General features: G+C 39.5%; 1 protein-coding gene across 5 annotated transcripts in view; it reads left to right on the top strand.

Annotated features, from left to right (window-relative positions):
* The window catches only part of SMAP1 (small ArfGAP 1), a 103469-nt gene that overhangs the window by 74972 nt on the left and 2679 nt on the right, over positions 1-25818 (top strand). For all 5 annotated transcript variants that reach the window (XM_087775378.1, XM_087775377.1, XM_087775381.1 and 2 more), the window contains 4 exons: positions 4476-4560; positions 14323-14450; positions 23982-24150; positions 24778-25106. In XM_087775378.1, coding sequence (XP_087631504.1) covers positions 4476-4560; positions 14323-14450; positions 23982-24150; positions 24778-25106 — 711 coding nt within the window. The remainder of the gene's footprint in view (positions 1-4475; positions 4561-14322; positions 14451-23981; positions 24151-24777; positions 25107-25818) is intronic.

The following is a 25818-nucleotide window of genomic DNA, read 5'->3' as shown; positions in this document are numbered from 1 at the left end:
ATGCAAGGTTAATTCTTTATTTGCCTCATTAACTTGGCAGAAGTACCTAATACCTGCTGAACAAGGGGTAACTTAAATGGGTTATTGTGGCTCTTCTCAAAACAGGGGCTCAGCTTTTCTTAAGGCAGAAAATTCCAAGTCATACTAGATAATAAGCTGATCACGCAGAGGATGGAAAAGAATTGATTCCCTAGAAGCTTGTTCTGGCCTCAGTTTCTTTCAGTGATATTTGCAAATAAACTGTTTTCAGTAATCCCAGGATAATTTAAGGCAGAGGACATTGCTTGGTTTCAAGAGATACTCCAACATGAGAACAACCTTGAAGAATAGTGTAGTGGCCATTAGTGACAACTGTGAAAAATGGAAATGTAAGACTTGTATATCAAAGATGTTTTGATGCTCTGCTGTTTGCGAGAACAGTGTTTCAGAAGAATGTACTAGTATTGTAAAGATGATTTTGAGTGAGAAGCTGTTAATATCCAACCTGAAGTAAATATATCTAGGAATTGCTACAACCATGTATTTCACTTAATAAAACCATGCATGTTGCTAAGCCAACCTTGAATGTTGTAAAAAAAATAGTAGCCCCAGTAACCTTGAAGGCTCCACTTGACAATAAATGCACAAAGTTGTGTACCTGTTCCCTTCTACTTGGCTTTTTAATAGCGGATTTTTAGTGCTATTTTTAGTTTATTTAATGCTTCTTAGTCTCCTATTTTTATGCAGCCTTTTTCCAAAGGACTGGACAAAGAATAGTTTATCTAGTACTGGTGTCAATACTTAAAAATAATTGCTGTGAGAGTCAAGCAGACTAGTAATAGAAACTGAGATGAATCTTAGTGCAGCAGGATTCCCAAGCATTTGTCATGCTATATTGCACCTCTACAAAATGCAGTAATTTTTAGATAAAGCACAACACTAAATTATTCGTGAAGTTTAAGAAATGTCACTGCCTTGTTATGCAGTTTTTTGCCTGTTGCGCACTTCTGTGCTCACTGCGTGCAATATTTAGCTTTAACATCTCAAAAGACCACTCTCTACATAAAGCTTAGTCATGTATGAGTCCTACTGGAGCAAAGCTACTAAAAAGAAATTAAACATCACATTTCTCCTTATGATTTGGAATAAAATTTTTAAGTGGCTCCAATTTGACTTCCCTTTTTTGTTCTTTTCTGAAAGTTTCAACACCTTGTTTATGCCAGAATTATCTAGGTTGGAAGGGAGCTCTGGAGATCCTCTGCTCCAGCCCCAGAAATATGTTGCAACATCTGCTATAGAAGCAGAGTAAGTACTTTAGTAAGGCACTGCTTTTCATTGTACCTTCTTGAGGTGCAGTCAGGCAGCCCAAGATCCATGGGGCCAAAGAGAGAACAAGGCTGTCTTAAAAAAAATAGCACGGTAAACGAGATTTATTTAGATATTCTTAAATTAAGAATAATTGCGTGCATGCAGGTTTCTTGTTCTAACTCAGCCCATTAGCGCCAACCTTATTTAATTTATGCCTAAGCGTAGGTGACTTCAGAGATGTCTGAATCATGGCAGACCTTAGGCAGCAAACAAGTATCTTCTGAATTTGCACAAAAGCCCTCATTAGTGGCACACAACATCTTAACCAGAAATAAAGGCACACTGAATTTAAAATTGGTTCAGATCTTAGACAGGAGGATAGGAAATTCCAGCAACTGGCATTTGTTATGGTCAGGTAAAATTAAGGGTAAAAGGGAAGATTTTTTTGTTCCAGATAGGTGCTGATTATTGCTTTGTGTGACCACTGTTGTACAGGTGAAGTATTGGTAAATTGTTAGGTGAAAAGTAGCTTTTTCCTCCCTCCATTTTTCAGACTGAAGTTTAGTGTTGTGGTGAAAACTGTGTGGCTGTAAAGGAGAAACTGAATATTGCTTTAAGGAGAAAATCTTCATCAAAGAGATGAATGCAGTACTAATGTCTACAAATATTTGCCGTACTAAGAAGCTTGAAAATATTTTTGCAGTCTTTCTTAAGGTAACTAACTATGAAGTAACCTTAAAACTTATTAGTTTACATACTGACGAGGGAGCAAAACGGGAAAGAAACTTCTAATCAAGAAATATAGTAATGATACTGGAAAAGGGTACCTTAAAGGATCTTATTTTTTTAGAAATTGATATTTCTATACCTTGTATCTTCATTGCCTTTCTTATTTAGAGAGTAATGAAACAGAAATATACATTTAATAATTATAGAAAATGTTCATTTGACAAAGCAGAGGACCTAAGTATATTCTTACTATATTTTTAAATTTTTTGTTTTGGTAATGAGATTAATTTGCTGCAGTAATAAGTACTAAATAAAAGAGAGTGCTATTTGAACTCCATCTGTTAAGTTCTTACTAATGATATATGCAAAACTGTTTTGGTTTCTGTAAAAAGTTTGCCCTCTAAACCAACGCTGTCAACCTTTAATTTATTTCAAACTTGTGCTTTTAGGTAGTTATCATAAACCTAATCTGGGGTAATGAAAATTTGCACATTTACTAGAATTCTAACGGTTTTGCTTTTCAGTTTAAAGAAGTCATTCATCTATATTCAGAATTGTTAAGTTGTTTAAGCAAAAAAAAGGTCAGTTTTATGAAATCAATCAACGTGTCAGAAACACTTCTTTTTACAGCTTCTGTGACCTATGGTGTTCCTTACAGAGTTGGAGAGGAACCAAACATGCATGTTTTTATGATAAATTCTGTTCTGAAATACTCATTGTTAATTCTAATTGATGTCCGTAATAATAATTTAAGTTTTATGGCATATTTATTGAGGTACGTTCAGTTGTAGAAAACTTTATTTTCAATGGTCACTTTTAAAAAATTCTTGATATGCAAAAATTTACTTTCAAAACCCATACTTCTTTCTCATATCAAATATAAGTTTTTTTTTTTCTCTGCAATATTGAGTAGCATTTGGAATCAGGGTGCTATTCTTCAGATCATATATTCAAATATGAAAGTTGTAATCCAATGTGGAATCAGGGAATCCATGAAATATTTTTCCAGCAGGTGGTTTCCCAAACAAGTTTGTTCTTGAACGAGGTATGTAAAGTCAACATAAGGATTTTTGGCTGGAGCAAGCAAGTATTTCTCTGAGAGATTAGCAAAGATCAGTTTGAGTGTGAAGACACCTCTTCCCTGTAGCTGCAGAAGTGGAGTTCAGTTCATTGCAGCTCTTGCCTGGAGGTTTTCCGTGGAGGCTTGGTCGTGTAAGAGCAGTGTCAGTAGTACGTTAAGCTTCTGTTCGTGTGGGCCATCTTTGAACACCCTTGATTTTCCTCATTGCTCTATACAAACACCAAGCTTGTTACTCTTTATTCCCAGTTTGCAGGAGAGGAAAGTAAAGGATTACCTAAGCAAGGAGAACTTTCTATCCATGTGTTGAGCTATAACGTTCTCCTAATGCTAAATACTAAGATTTAATGACTTCAGGAACCTCAGGAGACTCAGTGATTCTGGCAAAGCCATGTTATGGGGGTGATAAAAGTGGGAGTGAAGCAGATTCTGTTGGCATCAGCCCAGTGCTCAGCCCGGCAGTGCTCTACCGCTGTTATTTGGTAACCTGTTCTAGTTAAAGGCTGTACTCATTGATTGACCAATCCACTTCATGTTTTTGTGATAAGTATGGAGTAAATGCATATTAAATGCACGCAAGGGAGTGCATTTGTCACGTCACTACTATAAACCAGTTTGTATTCATTTTAAAAATTGATGTTTTGATGGATTTGGGTAATCAGCTTGATATTGGTATGGGAAGAACTATAAACAGATTTATGAAGTCATTTTCATAATCAAATTTCATGCAATACCATCTTACATTTTGAAGTATCTAGGCAAGCAAAGATGAGGAGTTCCCTTTTGCAAAGAAGAAAAATACTGTTATTTGTCTTCAGGTTTACAAAGAAGACGACCATGAACACAGATTATGTCCATCTGTGCATAGCATTTATAAAGTCTGAATGTTCTGCAGATGCTTTTTTCAGGAAGGCTAAATAGTGCCACTAGTCAGTTTCTAATTTTTAAATTTGAGCTTTTAAAAACTTGAAGTTTTTTCTCTTTAATGCTGCAGAACTGTAAAGTTTGGATGCTAAAATCAGTCAGTAAATCAAATTGTAGACAGCTTTTTGCCTAGTGCATGATATGCAGTGGTTCAGTTTAAGATTTCAGCTTATTTTAACCTATTCAATTTCAGCTTATTTTAACCTATTCAATTTATTTAAAAATTGATTACATACCAGTGAAGGTATAAGGATATTTTTTTACAGTCATGTGCCTTGTTCGTTATGACCATAACTGCAACTTATTTCATTACAAATCAAATTCATTACGACAAACAAATATAGAAAAGGGCTTTTATTTCTGATACTGCAGCAGCAACTTTAATGGGCATTTTTTAAGCACTGTATCTTTTTCAGAAAGGTTACTTGTGTTGTGTTTTTTTTTTTTCCCTTTCAAGCCGCAAAAGAAGGAAGACCAGCAATCAGAAGCTAAAGCAAGTCCAAAAAAGTCATCAGAACCCACTATTGACCTTTTAGGACTTGGTAAGAGATACATAATTACCCATTTTTCAATCAAACACAGATACGTCATTTTATGTTTTAATAAATATACTTTTATTTTCTCTGTGCTTACTCATAGTTAGCTGAATTTGAAAACCGTAAGATTCAGTCTACATGAATTTGAAACTCTAAAGAAAAATACCATAGGGATCTGTGTATATCAATACTTGTATTTTGCTAAGGAGACTAATGAGCTGCTGTGGTAAGGGGAAGTTATCAAAGTGATCTTCAAAGGGCTTGCGGATTGTGGTATTTCAATGTTTATGGTACAAGTGTACTTCTTAATGAAAATGCTGAGGTCATCTGAATTTTGTATCTGTAAAATACCTTATATCATAAAATTCCTGTATGAGTAAAAAGAACAGTAAACTGACTGCAGCTGACTAATATCTTGTAAAACTTAACATATTGGGCATTTCAGTGTTGTGTACTGACTGTGGCCATCATTCATTTTTATCTAGTATACCTTTTATTTTCTGACTGGTAGGTAGCTGTGTGTTTGTCTTGTGAATAAACTGCTTTGGACCCCAATCATTTAATTTGTACAGTCTGGATATACTGTTGTGTTTTCATGCTTTTTCTCTGCTTGTTGAAGGCCATGTTCATAAAAATCTGTCTTTCATTTATCTAATGTTACTCTAAGTGTATTTTCCCATTGGATAGAATCTTAAAATGGAACTGGAATAATGAAATATTGCGATAACTATTTTTAATCCCTTTTTACTGTTCACTGTTAGGAAAATTTTCAGAGTTGTGAGTGGATATTGGAATATTCAATTTATATCAATATAATGTTTATTATTAAATTTCTACATAGTTTTTACAGGATATTGGAGGAGGCTGATAAGTCTTTTAGATGTAATTATTCTAAAAACTTGAATTTGTAGAAAAATGTTTTGTTGTTGTTTTTTTAATTTTTGGTTTTAAGGTATGAATAATGTTGCAGCAAAACAATCAACATCTTCCCTGTTTTAGAATTCACACTGTCATTCAAAATGCATGTTATTTTCTCTCTGGATGTAGAGTGGCTGTAAAATACTATTTTTGTACCAGTTATGTATGTGTTGTGATCCATATCTCATTCCAAGTAATCTGCTACCATAGGCAAGCAAATCTTAATTAACACAGTAGAAGTTAGATTATGGATGTAGAATGAACCTATTAAAACCAAAAGTAATTCAGACTTAATGGAAAGCTGATTCTCCTTTATTTTCCTTTACCAGAGCAACAACCTAATTAAGAACTAAAATTTAATCAGTGTGTGCTTCTGAGATTATCAGGCTTCTGTATCCTTTTAGACATGATTTGAAAAGAATCTCGGTAACACTGATGATATGATAATGAACTCAGATTGCATAGGCTAACTTGAGATGTAATATGCAATAGAAAGAGTATTATAATTGGTGTTCAACAGCTGTGCTTCTTCAGTGTAAGGAAGCATAGTGAGATATACAAAGGGCAAAGTTGGTAATTTGTATGTTAACAAAACATAAATTTAGAGGAGGGAGTGTTTGAAGATCTTTTAAATAACAAATTGAAAGGCAGTGTAATAAAGTAGTATCACTTGGAATCCACTGAGCTGCAAATGAGATTATGTATTAATGAGAGCAGACCTGCATATTTCATTTGGAGAGTTGTCTTTTAATTAATGCCTGCAGTAGACTACTTCAGATAGTATTAAAATAAAGATCACTTCAACCCAATATATCATAGAACCATAGAACAGCCTAGGTTGGAAGAGACCTTGAAAGATCATCTGGTCCAACATACGGGAAAGGGAGCCTAGATGAGATTATCTAGCATCCTGTCTGATCACATCTTGAAAACCTCAGGTGATGGGGACTCTACCACATCCGTGGTAAGGTTGTTCTAGTGATTGATCTCACTGTAAAAAATTTCTTTCTTATGTCAAGATGAAACCTCTCCCCATGCAACTTGTACCCGTTGCCCCTTGTCTTCTCCATGTGGCTCCTTGTGAAGAGAGAGCCTCCGTCCTCTTTGTAGCCATCCTATAAGTACTGGAATACAGCGATGAGGTCCCCCCGAGCCTTCTTCAGGGAGAAAAGACCTAACTCCTTTGGTCTTTCCTCATGGGGCAGGTTCTCCAGCCCTTTGACCGTCTTCGTGGCCCTCCTTTGGACCCTCTCCAGTCTGTCCACATCTTTCTTGAATTGTGGGGACCAGAACGGGGCACAGACTGCAGGTGTGGCCTGACAGGCTCCGAGTCGAGTGGGATGATCACATCTCTATCTCTGCGAGTAATGCCCCTGTGGATGCAGCCCAGAATCCCATTTGCCTTTGTTGCTGCAGCAGCGCACTGCTGATTAAAATATTTGATAAGTCCTATCAAACAATATTAAAACGGATATGATTGCATAGCTCATTCTTCTTACTGAGTGGACATGTTTCTAATGAGGATTCATTCTCTTAGGACTTCATTTCTGCAGATGAAGAACAGGAGTAGCTTTTACTAGGGCAGATCAGAATTGCTTGTGATAGCAGATTAAGTAATTTTAATGGATCACAGTTTGTGCTAGAATAATTTTGGCTTTCAAAGCAGCCCAGCCTTTTGCAAAGTATTTTCTTGAGTAAGCCTCAGTGCTAGCTTTGGGTATGGCGTTAACCTTTGGGTCATTGCTCTTTTTGTCTCAGCTGGGTTTTTAACAGTGACCTCATCCGAAGGTAAACACCCTGTGAGATAGGGCTTACCCAGTGGCAATTGTAGCTAGATAAGATAATTTTCTAAAAATAAATTGGTTTTTTATTTTTCTTTACAAATTGCAAAATTCTCAAGATAATATGCCTAGGCAAATTGTATCTTTAAATCTTGCAATAGCAGAAGAGACATAATATCCTCAGTGGCTCTAGTATCATGTTTGTGTTTCTTCTAAGCCTTTTTAAATAGATTCATGTGGTTCCCTGGAGTTCCTGTTCAGAGGGTTTATTATTAAGAGACTGTTTGGATATTCACTTTTTGATGATCCAGCTGCATAAACATTTGCGGCTTTTGGCCTTTTGATTCAGAGTAGGGTTTAGTTCAATATTCCACACACAGAAGGGTGGGGAAATGGACATGTACAAGCTAAATGTTCATATGTTCTCCACAAGCAATAGTGTTAGTGTTCTTGCTGTGCAACCCCAAATTCCTTCCCTGCCTTCCCGAGCTATGAGAAATCACAGCCTATTGCTGTAGGCTAAAACTGAAGCGGCTTTTTAAATGAGCTCTATAATTACTTGGATTTTGTCCACACTGAGAGTGTGCACTATTGAATATGTAGGGACTTGAAATTGATGCTAAAATCAATAATATGGGATTTTATAACATTAATTTTTAATAGGGGGATTATAGGAAACATTTTTCAGTTTGAAAGTCATAGCGTGTAAACCAAAGTTCTTCAGCACTTAAGTCATAGGCAGTGCTGTATTTTCATCCCACTGATGTTAACTGTGCGCTCTGTGCCGCTTGATATTTTGGGGTTTTGTCTTACAAGTAGGATGTCTCCACTTAATGCTAGATTAATGTAAATAAAGAGAGTTTTTTAAAATACTTGTAAGAAATTGCATGATACCTGTGTATGATAGTGGGAATCTTTTCTTGGAATATTACACAGGCGATTTTGGACCATTCTGTTTGTCAAGGTATGTCACTTAGAAATTATTTCAGCATACAGAAAAAATGAAATATTTTTAAACTATGTTGCCTTACAAAATTATCAGAAAGAAGGAAAGTGCATTTTACATATTCTGCATCAGTTACCATGTTTAGATATGTCCTTCATAAACCAGACAATTGCACATTCTGGAATAACCATTGTAGTAAGCTACAATGGATGACCAGGAGAAAAGAGATTTGTTATGATGTTATTATTAACTGAATGTGATGTGTGGGGCAGTCATCTGGCATGGCTGGAGGTCAAGTATGATATACTAAAAGCTGTGTATCTTCTTGTGCGGCGGAAACAGTCTCTGAAGGAATTCTGTGAAGTTTTGAGAGCTTAATCATGGTATGAAATGTAGCTGAATGTTGCATATCTGAGAAATATATGTTTGTCAGTACTGTCTAGTAAGTACCAAAGCAGCATGGTTGGTCATAAGTTGGAAAGCTGCATTTAAGAAATAATAAAAATACATTTAGAAGTACTAAATATCATCTATGCATATATAGATACATGTTAACATTTATAGTATTGCTGGTATGGTAAGATTATCACTGTTAGCTTTCTGGCTTTCCACATTTTATTTTATTAAGTATCATACAGAAAGAGCCTCCCTATTAATGCCTTTTCACTTCTGCAAAGGTTTTAGCAGTAAATAAAATTTTAGTAATGCAGTAAATAATTCCACAGTAATTTGGGACAGAAAAATGTTGTTTGTATCCTTCACACAAGATTTCGTTTAAAGTATTGAACTATTTCTCTCAGCGCTGCCTTTCTAATAATTTGGTGGAATTAAATTATCACATGCATATTCAAAATCAACTTCTCTCCTTCCATTGCAAGTCTTAGTATGGCTGTCATAAATGATTGGATATATAAAAATACATTGCAGCTTAGAAACAAAGTTCTTGTAAATATTTTGCCCCATAGAAAATGAGTTTCAGAAACATAATGCGAAGTATAAGAGCAGATCTTCTTTCTTGCTGTTTCCCTTTCTTGCTACTCCTTTGAAGCTCTTCTGTTGGTCATTCTCACTGTTGGTATGAATAAATACACCAAGGACTAAGGCTGTGTGTAAAAGCTTTCATAACAGAAGGCAGCACTGAATTGGAAATTGTCATGTCAGGCATTAATAAAATATATGCAGAAAAGCACTATAAAGGTAAACTTCACTGGAAGCCTTCACTTACTATATCCTGGTGAATAGCTTTTGTTTCTACTATCAAATTAAACAAGACTTCCTAATCTGAAAGCAGGAGCAGAAGCAGCATCTGCTGTTGCACAGTAGGACAGACAGCAGTCGGATATTATCTGTCATATTATCCTAAATGTAAAAAGAGAAGTTTTGGGACCACAGCTAGGAGCAACAATGAAAAACAGCGCCTACTGACTTTCCACGTTACCTTCTCTGACTGAGCGTGGAAGCTCTGCCTCGCTTGCGCTGTCGTTGCAGTGGGTTCTGCCACATGTAATACTTCATTCCTAGCTACGGATGCATTCTCCAGAAAAGTGATGGAAGTACTTTTGATTAAAAGTTAGTTATTTCAAAGTAATTCTGTGATGGTCTCCATCATAAGAATTCTGTTGGTTAAAACTGTAAATTTCTCAAAATATTCAGACAGGTCTATATAACTTAGTCTGATTTTCACCTGTTTCCTGGAAGGACTACAGCCATGTTCCCTTCTGTCAGATACATGCCACCTCTTCTAAACAGTTTTTAATGGTAGGCAGCAAAAGTTGAATGAAAACTAATATACTTAGAATAATTTAGAAGTCAGAACTCCACCGGAGCATCTTTCTTGTACTACAGAAATGTTTTAAAACAGGGAGGGCAAGGAAGACGTATATCCTAATCCATGGTCTGGTGCATTGAAGTTGAGAATGTCCATAATCTCTATAAAGAAGTGTGAAATATTATATTTATGTACAAATTTGTGTATGCCTGCATATATATACACTTAAATGAAGATATTCATATTGCTACAAGTAATAAACCAGAGTGAAAACAGTTAGCTTTCTTCTATATTTTAAAATTCAGCTCTTTCTGGAATCTTTTAGTTTCATGGAGGAAAAAATGATTTTGGAGTCACTTTTTAATAGATACAAATATTCTAAACATTACATTTTTGAGGAATCAGTAAGACAGGATCTTATTAATACTAGTCATACAGGCTTAAAACTGTGTTGTAAACAGTAATTCAAAATCTCTGGTTTCAGCACTGATAGAGACAGGGAAATCTTTATTTTTAGCGTAAAATTCAGTAAGAGGTGAAAGGTATGTACATTACTAAATAACACTTACAGAAGCGATCTAGCAAAAACCTGGTTTTTTGTAATATTAATTTATAAGCAGCATATGAAATACTTGAAAAATACTATGTCCTTGTGAATGTGTTCTCCCGTGAATGTTCTCAATATGTGAAATGCTTGTTTTAGTAAATGATTACATTTAAATTTTCAGTCTTATTTGTTAAGCTTTTTTACATTCAGGGAAACTGAACCACTTTGGAATATGACAAGAGATATTTTTTTTTATAATACATGTGCCTCACTGAGAAATGAGAACACTAAATTATTAATTCCAGACAATCCTTTTGCATGAAAATTATGCACTGCACATTCCTAAATTTATCTGAAACAGTGAACCTTTGGGGAGATGTTTTTGGAACCGCCTGTCTACAGAATAACCCCAAAAGAAACTTGTTACTTAACTTGCCAGTATATTTATTTGCACATATCTTAAAGCACTGGTGTGGATGGAATGGTGGAGCAGATTATACGTAAGGTCATTTTGCTGTCCACTGACTTCCATTCATCAAAACAGAAATAAGGGAAGGAGAAGACCTTTGTAGCTAAGATGTAAATAGCTTTGTCATAATCATAGGTGAGTGTGTAACTTTGCGTTTCAGAATTGTTGGAATGGGAATCCTCCCAGCAAAGTCAAATCACGACATAGCCACCTGAGCCAGTTTCATTACTACTTCACTCTTGCTGTCGTTGTTCAAGCTACTCACTGTTTGCTTAGCACAGAAGATCTAATATTGCCAAGCCATTCCCATGGCCCTTTTGCCTTTGTGGAGTTGGGTCTTTCTTAGTCCTTCCAGACAGCAGTTATCCTCATGAACTTCACACAAGTTGGGGCAATAAATACATTTGCTGAGGTTCAGTTTCTTGTGAATGCCACTCACTTCTTTCCTTCTCGTATCCCTGCCTTCAAGGTATTTTGGTCCTTGTTACTGGGTCTTCTTGCCATTGATACTAAATTAGAGTATAAAATCATTTATGTATCTGAAATAGTCACAAAAGCAAGCATATAGCTCTCAAAGAATTGCAAGCCAGCACCCTTCCGCTTTGTTGTTTCGTAATTCCCTGTATGAAAAAGGTACAGTAAGTGCTTAAAAAATATGCTGGGGATTTTACATACACTGAAGTCAGTTCAAAGTTGTGGTTTCTGTAGCAGCTATAGCTGTGCCACATTTCCTATACGTACTAAGGCGCAAAGGTTAGCATCTCTACAGGAAGATCGAATTCGGATATGCATGGATGGTGGTAGCTTCTGACGTGTTCCACGTTGTCGGATTTTGACATTCATGACTTCTGTGTCAAGTTTTCACATACACAGCAGTGACAGTCTTTATCTTTAAAATAAATAAATACTTCCATGTAAGGCAGCTAAAGGGAGGCCACCTTCCATCGGAGTTGGAAGGCAGACAGAAATGAGAAGGCATCTGTGAGTGGTGATCTTCTGAACGGATTGTTTTGGAATGCGGTCGCTTCTCGTATGAGTTAACAGCCAAAAATCTTGTCAGTCTTCTGTGATAATTTTCCTCAGTCAAGTGATTTCCAGGCTGGTGAACTGACTGGTGCTTCTTACTGTTTCTGGTGTTTTGTTCCAACTTGTCAACATCCTGGGCTACCAGGAAGGGCAATCTCTAGCTGCAGTGAGTTTGCACATGGCAGGACAAAGTAAGGAAAAATTATAATATTTGGAATGCAGGGTGACAAATCCTGCTATCATCTGCCAGTTATTCATGTTCTTAAATAAAAAAGTAGAGGAAAGCAAAAGGAGAGCTTCTTTCTAAGTAATAAACTTTTACTCTTTTGTTCTATTGTATGTCTTTTTTCTTAGAAAAATAAAATACCGGTTCTTCTGCGATTTTCTTTAGCAGATGGGAAAGAATGTTGCAATTATGTGAGGGATGGAATTGTATTATTTTACATAAGTGTTGGAAGCTTCCTATGATTTGATTTTAATTAAATATTGCATCTCAACTGTGCTCTTTACTAATCAGACCACTTCTCTCCTCATTAGAGTTCTAGAAACTTTAATATGCCTAAACCTCACCTCTGCCTTCAGCCTCACATGTTTCTCTGTGGTAGTAAGATACGTTTCATGTGTTACCACTAAACTGTTAATGCTGATATTTGATGATTGACCTCTACTCTTGAAATGGATCTTTTCACTCAGGCAGGTAACTGTCATGGGTGTAGGACACTGGAAAATAACTTCTGACAGTTTAGTAAAAGGCAGAAGTGACTGTTTTTCTGAAATACATAGTAACTTTTTTTTATGTCCTTGATGCTTTTTAAAGTTTAAAAGTGGTGATCTGTATTCTGTTGTGTTTTACATTTGGAATATATTGTAAATGTACGTCAGGAGTTTCTGATGGATATATTTGAAGTTAGCTACCTATGTATAATTGTGTGACTTTAAAAACAAACAAACAACCCCCAATCCTTTAATTAGGATGCTAGGTAAGTTAGATTTTTTTTTACAGGAATTTCCTTTGAATGGTGAGAACAGTGGATACAACACATCCAGCTAGGAGGAAATTTGTTCTTTAAACATGCTAAAGCATTAAGTAGAAATTGTGTTATGATTTTAGTAGTAGTTTTTTCAGTGTGCTGTAATCTAGAGATTTTAGAATACTTATCCTCCTATGATGTATAAACAGCCATGCCAGTTGTCATGGTGATTTTTCAGTTGGAGAGTGAGTTTTGACTTAATTCAGCTAGTTCTGCCAGAGAAGTCTGACTTCGGCAGTGAGTATTGGATACTTTGAGACTTAACTTCTTATTTTTCCTAAAGAAGTTTTCTTAAGTTTCCTGTTAACACTATGCAGTCATCGTAGTGTTCTGCAGAATCTATAGTCAACTTTGTATTTGTTGAGCTCTGTGTAATGGCAACCCATTTGTGATATGCTTAGGAATAAAAGTAATTAGCCAATTCTTTCCACTTGTTCTTGGCCAGCTTAAAATCAAGCGAGAAATGATTGCTCTGTTCCTTTAGCACATTTTGTGATGTTTTTGTCCCTACATCTTTTACAGTATTTTCTTGCAGTTCTCCTTAAAAATGTAATTCCTCGGCCCTTTTTTTGTCCTACACATATTTACTTTCACCTAGATCAGGGAATGTATTCGTGTGTTAAACCAGTTACAAGCACCAAGGCTGTAGAAGGTTAACTCTGTACAGAGCAAGAGCCGTGGGTTCTGACGGATAATTAGCCCAGTCTGCCTGGCAGGGGTGTTCATGTGGAGCTATAGGATAAAGTCAGTGCAAAGTACTTCTGAAAAAGGGAGAAGGATGGACTTTTTTCCTAATGCAAAGTTTAATTATGTACCCATGAGTAAATTAGCATATCAAGAATAACTTTATGGATTCTAAAATACAAATTTTAATTCAAGAACCCGGATCAGTGTATTTTGTCTGATACACGGCTACCAAGTCGGGGCCTTCTCAGTAAGACATCTGTTTAAATTCTCACTCAAGATGGTGGTGTGCTTGGAAAAGACACTTGAAAAATGAATAATGTGTGCTGATAAATTGGCGTGGCTGTCCGTGCGGAAGTCTTTAAGTGTTTTGCTTTGGGGTTGTTTTTTTCCTGAAGCACACTAGTATACCATCTTTTTAGGGAAAGAAGTCCTCACAAAATCTGAACAACATCGCCGTCAAAAAATGTCTTATCTCTGAAATCGAATGCATCTTTGATGGGGGCGGGGTAGGAGGGAATGGGCAGCTCTAATTATTCTCATGCTGTTAAAATATTAACAGTTTTCACTTTAAGTGTGATTCTGTTGTCTTTTTAAGATGGTCCAGCTGAAGCATCCGTTACAAATGGAGGCACTGCTGCTGTCACAGCGCTGAATGATGACCTGGATATCTTTGGTCCAATGATCTCTAATCCTTTACCAGCAGCTGCTGTACCTCCTGCTCAGGTAAAATTTATTTAGTTATATGTGTGCATAAATATGTGCGTGCATATTTTCCTTCAAGGAATTGGTCATTCACATGGAAGGAACGCATACTTCTCAACACTCATGGCAGGAGACTCTTTAGCTGTAATGGCTGTATTTTTCTCACTTCTTCAAGTTTCTGTGCTGCTTGCATATAGAATTAGGAGATAGTGTGGTCTTCCCTTCTGATTCCCCCCTGGTTATCCAGCTAAATTGGATCCTGTCTTACCTGGTGATGGTAGTCATGTTTTCTTTTGATCTATATTCTTTTGTCTTGTTCTTTTTTTAATAGGTATTGCTGAATATATTTTTCCTTGATGTTCTCAGGTTATTGGGCTTTAAGTCATACTTTTTAAGGACCTCTTATTGCTTTGTGATGTTGATATTTAAGAAAAGCTACAGCAGATGCTTCTGCCTTAAGAGCTGCTAAAAATTTGAGGTCTCAAGCTTCCTACTCAAAATCAAGAATGGCTATCAAGAAGGACTAATATTGCTTCCTCAGCTGATCCAGTTTTGTCTCATCTTGGAACTTGTATGTCTGTCTGCCTTCAGGGAAGGGTAGCATAACCCCTGCACCTGGCCCGCTCCCTCTCTTACAGCCATGGTAGTTTGGAAGACGCCCCATTGCCATGCCTGTTGTAGCTGTGAAAGGCAGCTTTGGGATGCACAAAGAAAATGCTTAAAGCTGCAGCTCCTTCAAGCTCCTTTCAGCCTCAGAGAGCGAGGTGTCGGTGCTGAACATGGCTGGTGCAGATCAGAATGCACATGTGCAGGCTTCCTTACCCAGACTGGCTTCTGAGGGGGAGGCTTTGGAGGAGTGCTTGGCTCACCACCTGATCTGTGAGGCCCTTTTAAGGTAATTTAGAAGCTTATTTTTGCAGAAGGCTTTCTGTCTCACTCAGCTGAACCAGAAAGAACTGTATGTATTCTTGAACTTATAGTCTGGGCCCTGTGATGTGCGCTTATTTCTCCTTATCCAGTAGTTTTCATAATATGTAAAATGGAACGCGTGATGATGGAAAGCAATTCTGATTGAAAATGGCAAATCGTAATTTTGTTTCCAAATGTTCTGTTGATCATTGTGGTCACCTCCAAGCATATCCATGTTGTTCAGCAGATTTGATTGTAATTTTTATTCTTTATCCTTTACTCTCACTTTCCCTACTTGTCGCTGAGGGCTGACTTCGTGCAACATGCTAGGTAGGGTTTTAGAGACTGAAACAACATTTCTTTTTAAAAATAAAACTACAGATAGAGCAAGCTTCCCACCATGCCTTAAGCCACCTGTAAATGGTGAGGGAAATGAGCCATATACATGGATTTAGGTTTGGATGTGTTAGCTAAGGTTTCAAAGGAAAGTGTTGGTATAGATTTTCTTGGCTCTTGTGGAAGTCTCTCTTCAAAGTACCAGAAAGAGCAGTATCTGAGTGCTTGTCTGCTATTCTACTGTGTTATGTCAAAATTGATCTAGAGGAACCTCTATAGAGGTAGATGTGAAAAGCAGTAATCCATTTCCAGCTTCACTGAGCTTTTTAACGTATCCAGTTTTGGTGTAGATTTGAGTAAATTCAAATCTAGAATCATGAAGTTTCCACTCAGCCCCATAAAAAATGGGCCAGTGGTAGTAACACATGTAACAGCTAGGGTTGGCTTCTGGTTTTCCCCCTTTCCTGCCTTTCTGAAGATCCAAGTGTTAACTTCTGTATGTAGTTACTGTGTACTCAGGAGAAAAGATTTTTGGGTTGTTATTAATGTTCACTAATCGGTCTTCTCTGAGACCTTTCGGAATTTCAGCTTTCTCTTGTTTCTGTTCCATGAGCAAGTGACGTGACCTGCTGGTTTAGCAGTGATTTAGCTGCAGAATGCAGGAAATCCAAAAGAAGGCTAAATATTCAAGTGTGGGAAAAAGCAAAGTAAATGGTGATTCTTTGAATGGAAATAGTTGGTGATGGGTTAAATAATGGAGCGGCTGCTAAAGTATATTGAATTATATGTCTTAGCAATTAAAGAAAATAGATCATTTAAAGTGCACTTATATGATAAACATTGGTCACTAGACCTTCTGTAAGAGAAATGTTTTGATATGTGTAGTTTATCTCTTACTGTGCTAGTTTCTAGACCAAGTATGACACTTACTAAATGGATTAAAAAGCAGTAGAAAGAATAATATTATTCTCAATATCTGGTAAGTATAATCTTGTTTGCATACTAGAAAGCATGAATATATTTACTTGCTGTTAACAAACCAGTCCAGATTTTTTAGTGACATTTTGCTTTTTTCTGAGTGCTATAATCAGGAGCAGCAAACAACTTCTATCAAATACATGCTCCTTAGGGCATCTTGCAAGATTTAATTCTTGGTTATCTTCCATTCTTAATTCTTTCTCAAAGAAAATGTAATATAACCAGATCAGAGATGGGTAGGTAGCAGACGATAGGTTTCCGATGCTGATTACATGGGTTGCTTGGTAAACTGGGACAGAGGGAATATTCTGTTTTGTTTGGGGATTAAAAAGGCCCTGCAGGCCTTGCATGGCTAGTCTGGGAACTGATGCTGGGCAGCAGTTGAGGGTGCCCCTCATTTGGCAGTGATATGAGTGCTTTGCAAGATCTTTCACCTTGTAATATGGATAAAAGTTGTATGGGATTCAGAGAAGAGTCAGGAGAATATTGGAAACTGGAAATAGTGCTTCATAATGCGAGATTGTAAGGACTCAGTCTGTTTAATTCCTTGAAAGTAAAAAAGCGGTGTAATTATTTTGTGTGAGACTGCAAATGGGAAAGTGAGCATAAACTAGAACTCAGTCCAACAGTTGTAACCCCGACATTCACTGCCTACATTTGGATTTGGAAAATTTGGAGAAGAAATCCATGGCCAATTCTTAAGTAGAGATGAGTAGCACTTGTTTGAGTATCTCTTAAGAGAATGCATTGAATTAAAAAAATGAAGTAGAAGAAGGGATCAAATGCGGAATAGTGTGGCTTGCTTTCTCACTCGGAGATACTTACCATGATGTTCTGCATAGTAGGTGCTTCTGAGATGCCACGGTGGGATTTGTGAACATTGGAAGACAAGGGAATTTAATGGTGCTCCTCAAACTGATTTGTAGAAGCAATGTATGACTGTTGATTTTTCACAGGATTGCTTTTCTTTTCCAGCTTAACCCGAAAGGCAGCATATAGTACTAAATGCATATGTTTTATGGCACTGTGGAGCACAGAAATGTCTGTTTGAGTGTTCTATTATGAGACTGAAACAACGTAATGTCTGCAAACCGTAGGATTTATGACCATTGACATAGCCGAGACATGGTTTTCAAACAAAACCAAAAGCATTTGTTTTTCCTTTTTCAAACGTGACTTGAGCATTCAGGATTGTGTGCGCTTTTACTCTGCTTTCAGATATGTGTCTTTAGTACAGTTTTCAGAAACACTTGGAGTATTTCTTCCTGCTATTCTGTATGGCTGGATGCTAATAAAAACTGTTGAATTTGTAAAGGACTGGTAAAAAACAATATGTGGATGAGTAAGGGTTTTTTTAGAATTTTGCCTATTAGCAAACTCAAGGGGGTTAAAGAAGAGTTAACGTAACCAGCTCCTACTGTAAAGCTAGATAAAAGGCATGTGCTATAAATTTACCCAGTATGCAGTATTCATGGACAGAAAAAAGGAAAAAAAGACTTTTTGTATGATCAGTGACACTTTTTCATGTGAGGTGAGCATAGCGGAATTATCGCTATTAGAACAAAGTTTTTTGTTGCCAAACATTGTGTAGGAACCGAACAAAGCTCTGTCATTAGCTGTACTTTGAACAATTTCCTAAATTGTTTTAGCCAGATGTTAATTTCAGACTTTGTATGGGTACGTCCTCCAGCAAAAGTGTGATCTTCATTCTGCACTGAAACTTGTAGGGAGGGGGAGAAGGGGAGAACTGTGAGGTATTAAGTTTGAAAGTATTAATTCACAGAAACATGTAGCATAAGTCTTTCTTCAAGCAGATTTCTTAGTGTTTTGCTTTGATTCTGTAAACTGAGTATAGTTGAGTGCTCATTTCCTCATCAGTTATTACCAGGAAATAACAGTTGATGTTTTTAGTGGAACTGTCTAGATGCCTAAAAACAAAATATGCAAGGTCAAAACCAGGAAGAGTTGAAATAACCAGCAAGTCCGTTGACACTGCAAAGATAAAAAGGATGAGAATTGTACACAGAATTTAAGACCTGAGTAGTGTACTGCCTTGCTTGCATAAGAATAATGATTTGCTAGGCTGTATTTCCCCTGCTTCCCTGGAATGCAGGTAACTTTTCCAGTCAGCAGGGAAAAATTGAAAATGTTATGTGGGGCCATTATTTATCACCATATAAATGAGAAACAGTAGAGGCCTGGCTTTTCTACAGCCCATCCCTGCTTACCTACAGGATACCAGCCAGTGCCAGAGACCTGCAGGTAGCGGGAAAGTGCACGTCTGCCATTTTCTTTTCTGCGGTCCTTCACTCAACTGCACGTGTCCCACCGTCCACTTCCCTCTTTCATTTCCACTGCTGCCACCTCTGTTTCAATTTGCAGATGTTGGAGCAGCTGTCCCTGCTAGGGCAGAGGCTTCGACCCAGACAGATCTTCAGATGGTGGATGCAGCCCTGCAAGTCACAGGCTGTGGGGAGTGCCTGGAGCCTCTCCCTGAGGCCACGAGAGATGGTCTTAGGCCACGAGAGATGGTCTTCTTGCCTGCAGGAGGTGTGCTGTCCTTCACGAGCTGTGTCACCAGGTGGAGGAGCTATGGCAGGAAGTGAGCAGGCTGTGCAGCATCAGAGAGGATGAGAGACAGACAGGATCTTCTCAGAGACACAGCAGCTTCAAGAGCCCTGGACCCCAGCTGCAGTGGAGACGCAGGCAGAGTCTGCTCCTGGCAGAGCGGTAAGTGCAAACTCTGGGGAAGGTGAAGAATGGAAGCCGGTGACTTCTGGCACCAAGAAAGCGGCTCCAGCTCCACCTGAAGATTTGCAACTACGGAACTGGTTCACTGCCCTCAAAGCTGAAGAGGTGCTTTCAAGTGAAGCATCTGAGGCAACTGGTGCTGAGCCATGCAACACCACCAGGATGAAGCACCGAGTGATAGCAGTGAGCAACTCCCTGCTGCGGGGGACAGAGGCACCCATCTGCTGACTTGACCTGTTGTCTAGAGAAGTTTGCTGCCTTCCCGGGGCTTGGATCCGGAATGCTGTGAAGGGAGTGCTGAAGCTTATCCAGCCCTCTAGTACCCCTTGCTCTTCTTCCATGTGGGCACTGCCAGGGGCAACCTTGAGGGCGGAGTTGACCACAGAGCTCTGGGGGTGGTAGTGAGCAGTACAGGGGCCCCGTTAGTGCTCCTCAGTCTTGCCGGTGAAGGGAGGGAGTGTAAGGAGGAGAGCACTGACACTGCGTGTCAACAACTGATTGCAGAGCTGGTGATGCCAAGAGGGTTTTATTTTATCTGACTGTGGGATCCTGTTCGAGGCTTAGCGTCTGCTTGGGAGAAATGGGATCCACCTCACTAAGCTGGAGAAGGGTATCTTTGCTGGCTGGATGACTGACCTGGTAAGGAGGGCTTTAAACGAGGGGCAGTGAGAAAGTTACCAGCAGTCCCGTGAGGAAGTGATGGACAGGGTCAACAAACAAAGGGCCTGTGGTGATGTGAAAGAAAGGGAACACAAAATCAAATTAAGAGTTTTTAACTGGTGTCACTTCAAGCATTTGCATGTAAGCACGGAAGTGCCTATAAGGCACCCTTATGGAAAAAGCCATCAGACAGACCCCTTTGGGGAAATCAGCATGCTGGGGCGTCTCTACAGGCGCACTGAAATGTCTGTACACTAATGCACGCAGCATAGGGAATCTACATGAGAAACTGGAGAATTGTGTGTTGTTGCAGGGTTATGATCTTGCAGGGATCACGGAGACGTGGTGGGATGGCTTCCATGACTGGAGTCCTGCAGTGGAGGGACACAGGCTCTTTAGGAAGGACAGGCTGGGAAGACAAAGAGGTGGAGTTGTCCTTGATGTGAGAGAACAGCTGGATTGCATGGAGCTCTGCCTGGGGATGGATGATGAGCCAGCTGAGAGCTTATGGGTAAGGACTTAAGAGCAGACAGGTATGGGTGACATTGTATTGGGTGGCTGCTATAGGCTGCCTGACCAGGAAGAACAGGCAGATGAGGCCTTCTACAGACAGCTAGGAACAGCCTCACACTTGCAGGCCTTGGTCCTCATGGGGGACTTCAGCCACCCCAGTATTTGCTGGAGGGACAACACAGCAGGACATAAGCAATCCAGGAGGTTCCTGGAGAGCATCGATGACAACTTCCTGACCCAGGTGATAGAGGAGCCAACGAGGAAGGGGTGCTCTGCTGGACCTCATGCTCACAAACAAGAAAGGGCTCATTGGGGATGTGAAGGTTGAAGGCAGCCTTGGCTGCAGTGACCATGAGATGGTGGAGTTGAGGATCCCGAGAGGAGGGAGCAGGGCAAAAAGCAAGATCACAAGCCTGGACTTCAGAAGGGCAGACTTTGGCCTCTTCAGGGATCTGCTCGAAAGAGTCCCTTGCAATAAGATCCTGCAGGGAAGAGAATTCCAAGAAAGCTGGTTGATATTCAAGGATCACCACCTCCAAGCTCAAGAGCAGTCCTTCCCAATGAGCAGAAAGTCAGGCAAAAGATTCCAGGAGGCCTGCATGGATGCACAAGGAGCTCCTGGCAAAACTCAAACACAAAAAGGAAGCATACAAAAGGTGGAAGCCGGGAAAGCTGACCCAGGAGGAATGTAGAAACACTGTCTGAGCATGCAGGGAGGGGGTTAGGAAAGCCAAGGCCCAGCTGGAGTGGAAGCTGGATGTCAAAGGCAACAGACTGGCTTCTGTGAGTACATGAGTGGCAGAAGGAAGAGTAGGGAAAATGCGGGCCTGGTACTGAAAGGGGCAGGGGCCCTGGTGACACAGGACATGTAAACGCAAAAGGCTGAGGTACTGAATGCTGCCTTCGCCTCGGTCTTTACTAGCAAGACCAGCATTCAGGAATCCCAGGCCCTGGAGACTAGGGGGAAAGGCTGGACCAAGGAAGTCGTACCCTTGGTGGACAAGGATCAGGTCAGGGAATACTTAAGCAAACTGGACATAGATCGTGGCCCTGATGGGATGCACCCATGAGTGCGGAGAGAGCTGGCTGATGTCTTTACAAGGTCACTCCTGATAATCTTTGAACGATTGTGGTGATTGGGAGAGATGCCTGAGGACTGGAGGAAAGCAAATGTCACTCCTATCTTCAAGAAGAAGCAGAAGGAGGACCCAGGGAACTACAGGCCAGTCAGCCTCACCCTGATCTCTGGGGTGCTGTGTCCAGTTCTGGGCTCCCCAGTACAAGAGAGACATGGACATACTGGAGAGAGTCCAGCAAAAGGCCACTAAGATGATTAAGGGACTGGAGCCTCTCTTAACTCGCTTCCACTGCTTGCATGTACTTCTCCGATCTGCTGAGCACAGCTGTTGGACAGAGGCTGTCTTAGGCAGATGCCATGGTAGGAGGACCGTGTCAATATGGAATAATTCAATACTGGGACCTCCTGGGTATATGCACGGTAAAACAAATACTGTTATTTAGCATGGGCTTTTACCTGAATGCATTACTAAATCTGACTCTGGTACTTTCAAAGACGGGTTATGCCACACTGACAAAGAGTTGTCTCAAATGGAGAGGGCTTCCTACTACCCATTAAAAAACTTCGATTTTTGCTTTGCCATCAGAAATTTTTGTCAGTAATAATCAAGAGGCAGTAGCTTTTATAACATGTATGTAAGGAAGTTGATAGTTTGTACATTGTGTACATTGGCCAGAGAGAAGGTGTCACAGGAGCTGAACGATTCCTGGTCTTGCTCTGTCTGCTTTCCCTTTGTAGTGCCATCACCCTACCTTTTGTTGCTTACTAAGGTCTAGTGACCTTGGCCCAAATCGGCCGTTGTATAAATGCAGGGTTTTCAGTTGCCACCGAGTTTCCATTTCTTGTTCATTTTCTCTTCCCTTTCCACAGCAGTTTTGGAGATTTTTCACCATCAACCATGCGAATCTGCGTTCCTTTCTCCTGATGGTTCCTGGCCCATTTAGTTGGTACCAGAATTGCTTTGCAGGGCTTTTTTTCCCCTCCAATTTATAACATTGAGCTTTTTAGCTTTTCAAGAGTTTTTTAGCACTTCAGGAGTCAGATGTGTTTTCTGAAAAGCTGCATATTGAATGTTTGCATTGTGGTGTTTGTACAAATCCAGGGTGACCATAGCGGACTTTTCAGGGCCTAGTCAGCAGCCTGCCAGCAAAACCAGGAAAAGTTTGGAGGTTGTTGCTTTAAGCAAGAATATAGGTGTGTTACCGTATCTGCCTGTGCTGTGGTGGCATCTCGTCTGTCTGATAAGCTTGGGTGTGCGATGACAGTAAACGGCCGGACCCGGTTGCAGATCCAGTCGGTTGGCGGTGGTAACGCAAGGAGGGTTTTCCGTCTGTGTCGGAGTCGAAACTCGCACGTGCTGTGGGAGAAGGCGGGTGTGTGCTGAGCAGTTGGGGATCATCTAGCTGGGCTAAAATAAGGCCGTAATTTAGGTGTATATTGCAACCCTGGGTCTTTTTCAATGCATATGCAGTTGATTCACATTAAAAGTTCCCCCCGGTAACAAGATGAGTTGTGTATTTTATGAAATATAACAAGAATGCAGCGTGTTGGCTAGTTACCTAAGCAAGCCCCCAGATGGAACTGTATGTGTATCAGCAGCAAAATAACAGCACTGAAAGACACCTGGATGCCATTTGTTTACAACACATTTTGGTGCAAGAGCAATAAAAAGCCCGACAGCCTGCCTGTGTTTTAGTTTTTCAGTCGTAGGCTACAGTAAGTTTTAGGCAATTATGCTTTCTCAGTCAATGAAATGTGCATGAAGAACTCTACGGCAATTATAAACAATGTATTTTAGAAACGTTATTACTTTAAGTAGATCAACTGAAATTTTACTTTTGCCTTTTCTCCAAAAATATGGTTCATCTTAGTTGTAGTAGTATATTCCAAAGCACTTAATCTTTTGTTTTAGCTCTTCTCTAATCTATTCTGCCTATGAGAGGATTAATGAGATGTGAATTGTAATCTCCTTATTGATTTCCTAATTATTTTTCATAATCTAACTGCAGCTCATGATTTATGCTTCTGACTGATGAAAAATGTAGGAGCAACAGGAATGAATGATCTGTATCTGTACGCTCTGGAGCTGGCTGGGGGTTTAGTTTTGCGTGTTTTGTGACCTCCATCTGGTCGGCTTTCCGTATCGTATGTACTGCTTTTTTGTCTTTGGTCATACCACATCTTTTAAAATCCTCATTTGCTTCAAGTTAATTTCTGTAAACGAACTGGTTTTTCTTTGGTTCAGGAGTGAGGATGTGCAGTAAATATTTAAGGGAGCAGCTTTTGCTGGTTTCATTCAGTAGTCTGTCTCGACCTTTATTTCCCAGAGCACTTCCACTAAACCAGCAGCTGCCACCTTGTCTGCGGCATCCGGGGACCTTGATCTATTCACTGAGCAAACACCAAAATCCGAAGAGTCAGCAAAGAAGCAGCTCTCCAAAGACTCCATCTTATCACTGTATGGCACAGGAACCATGCAGCAGCAAAACGCTCCAGGTAAAGAGTTTTGTAAAGGTTTCTCTGCAGTCCTAGTTTAAGCTTTACCTAGAAGTTACCTTCTACAAGTAGAAAACTAAGGTTGGGTACCCTGCTACCTATATTCAAATGAAGATTTTTATTTTTACCATTTATAAAAATGAGAAAATTACTGAAATGCAATACAGAAGCTGTATGTGATTTTAATTTATTTATAGCTGTTCAAATTACAAAGTATACAGTTTACTGAAAGATTTGTGAATTCAGCTTCTGCCGTCTAATTCATCGCTTGAGGTGGGAGTCTCCACTGTGCAAGCAGCGGGCTGCCAGGATGGGCAGGGAGCCGTCATACCTTCATTTCAGCTCTGTTTGTATGAGAACAAAGGCCTCCGATACAGCGATTACAAGATCCTGGTTCACCGCAGGGATTTGCCAAACTCTTTTTGGCAGTTAACCTCTGGTGGTGAGCCCCCCTCCTTTGAGAGATTTTAAACAGTTTTTTACTGTTACCAGAAACTGAATTAACAGCACTGATGTACAACTGGACAAAGTTATCCTTTAAAATTATTTTGGTGCACTTCTGACTGATGGGGATGGGGGAGGAAATCACAAAACGCTTTTGCTGAGATCTTCCCTTCTCTGGTACAGGTATGTTCATGGGGTCGTCTTCTATGCCCTTTACCACACAACCATCAACTCATTTTCAAGGCTTTCCAGCCATGGGAGTTCCTGTGCCTGCAGCAACTGGGATGATGGGAAACATGATGGGACAATCGGTGCCAGTCATGGGACAGAGCACAGGCGTGATGGTAGGAATGGGAATGCCCAATGGATTTACTGGTACTGCACAAACTGGTGTGATGGGACTGCCTCAAAATGTCGTCGGACCTCAAAGTGGAATGGTGGGACAGATGGTCACGCCGCAAAATAAGTACGGATTGCAACAAAACCAACAAGCTCAATGGAACCTCTCTCAGGTAAAGACTTGCTATTCCCAGACAAGAGGGCTTTAGAAAAGATGCTGCTTTTCTGATACAAAATGTTTGTATCAGAAATGTTTGTATCATCAGAAATGTTTGTTCCTGTAGGAGGAAAGTTGTGGTGTAGCTGAGTGACAGACCGCTGGACTGTGAACTGCTCAGAGGCACGTGGAAAAAAACCAGTGAATAATTCAATTAGAGATAAGTAATAAATAAGCAGAGAATTAACTGTGCCAAGGTAGACCAAACTCAGTTCTCTGCTTCTGTTGCTGCTCTCATCCTGGCATCTGAACTAGCCAGGTAAAAAGCTAGCTTAGCTATAGTTACAAAATACTGAAATGTACACGCAGCCGCATAACTAAAAGCAGAATTTAATTGCTTGAGGATAGCCGTTAACAATTAATACTTTCATTGACAGACTTCAGGATACATTTCAGTGGAAGGTGCAGTGCTTTGCACTCTAACATTCTCCTGTAGATCATTTGCTTAGGCTAATCCGTTTATCTGTAGCGGTTCCGTGTTCTTTTTTTAAATTTCTAAAACACGTTTAAAAGGTTCTCTAAAGGCGTTAGTGTACGCTTAGTACTACATTTGTACATTATCCAATGAAACATCTTGAAATCAGGTATTTGAGAGGTTATTGGGGGGGCGGGGACCAGACCTAAATGGTTCCCTTGGCGGTCAGTATGGGCGACAGCAACTTTTTTTT

This window comes from Nipponia nippon, unplaced genomic scaffold (assembly GCF_047370975.1).
Source record: "Nipponia nippon isolate SJK-2023a ecotype South Korea unplaced genomic scaffold, ASM4737097v1 scaffold_4, whole genome shotgun sequence".
Taxonomy (NCBI): Eukaryota; Metazoa; Chordata; class Aves; order Pelecaniformes; family Threskiornithidae; genus Nipponia; species Nipponia nippon.
This window is presented reverse-complemented; position numbering and strand designations above follow the sequence as displayed.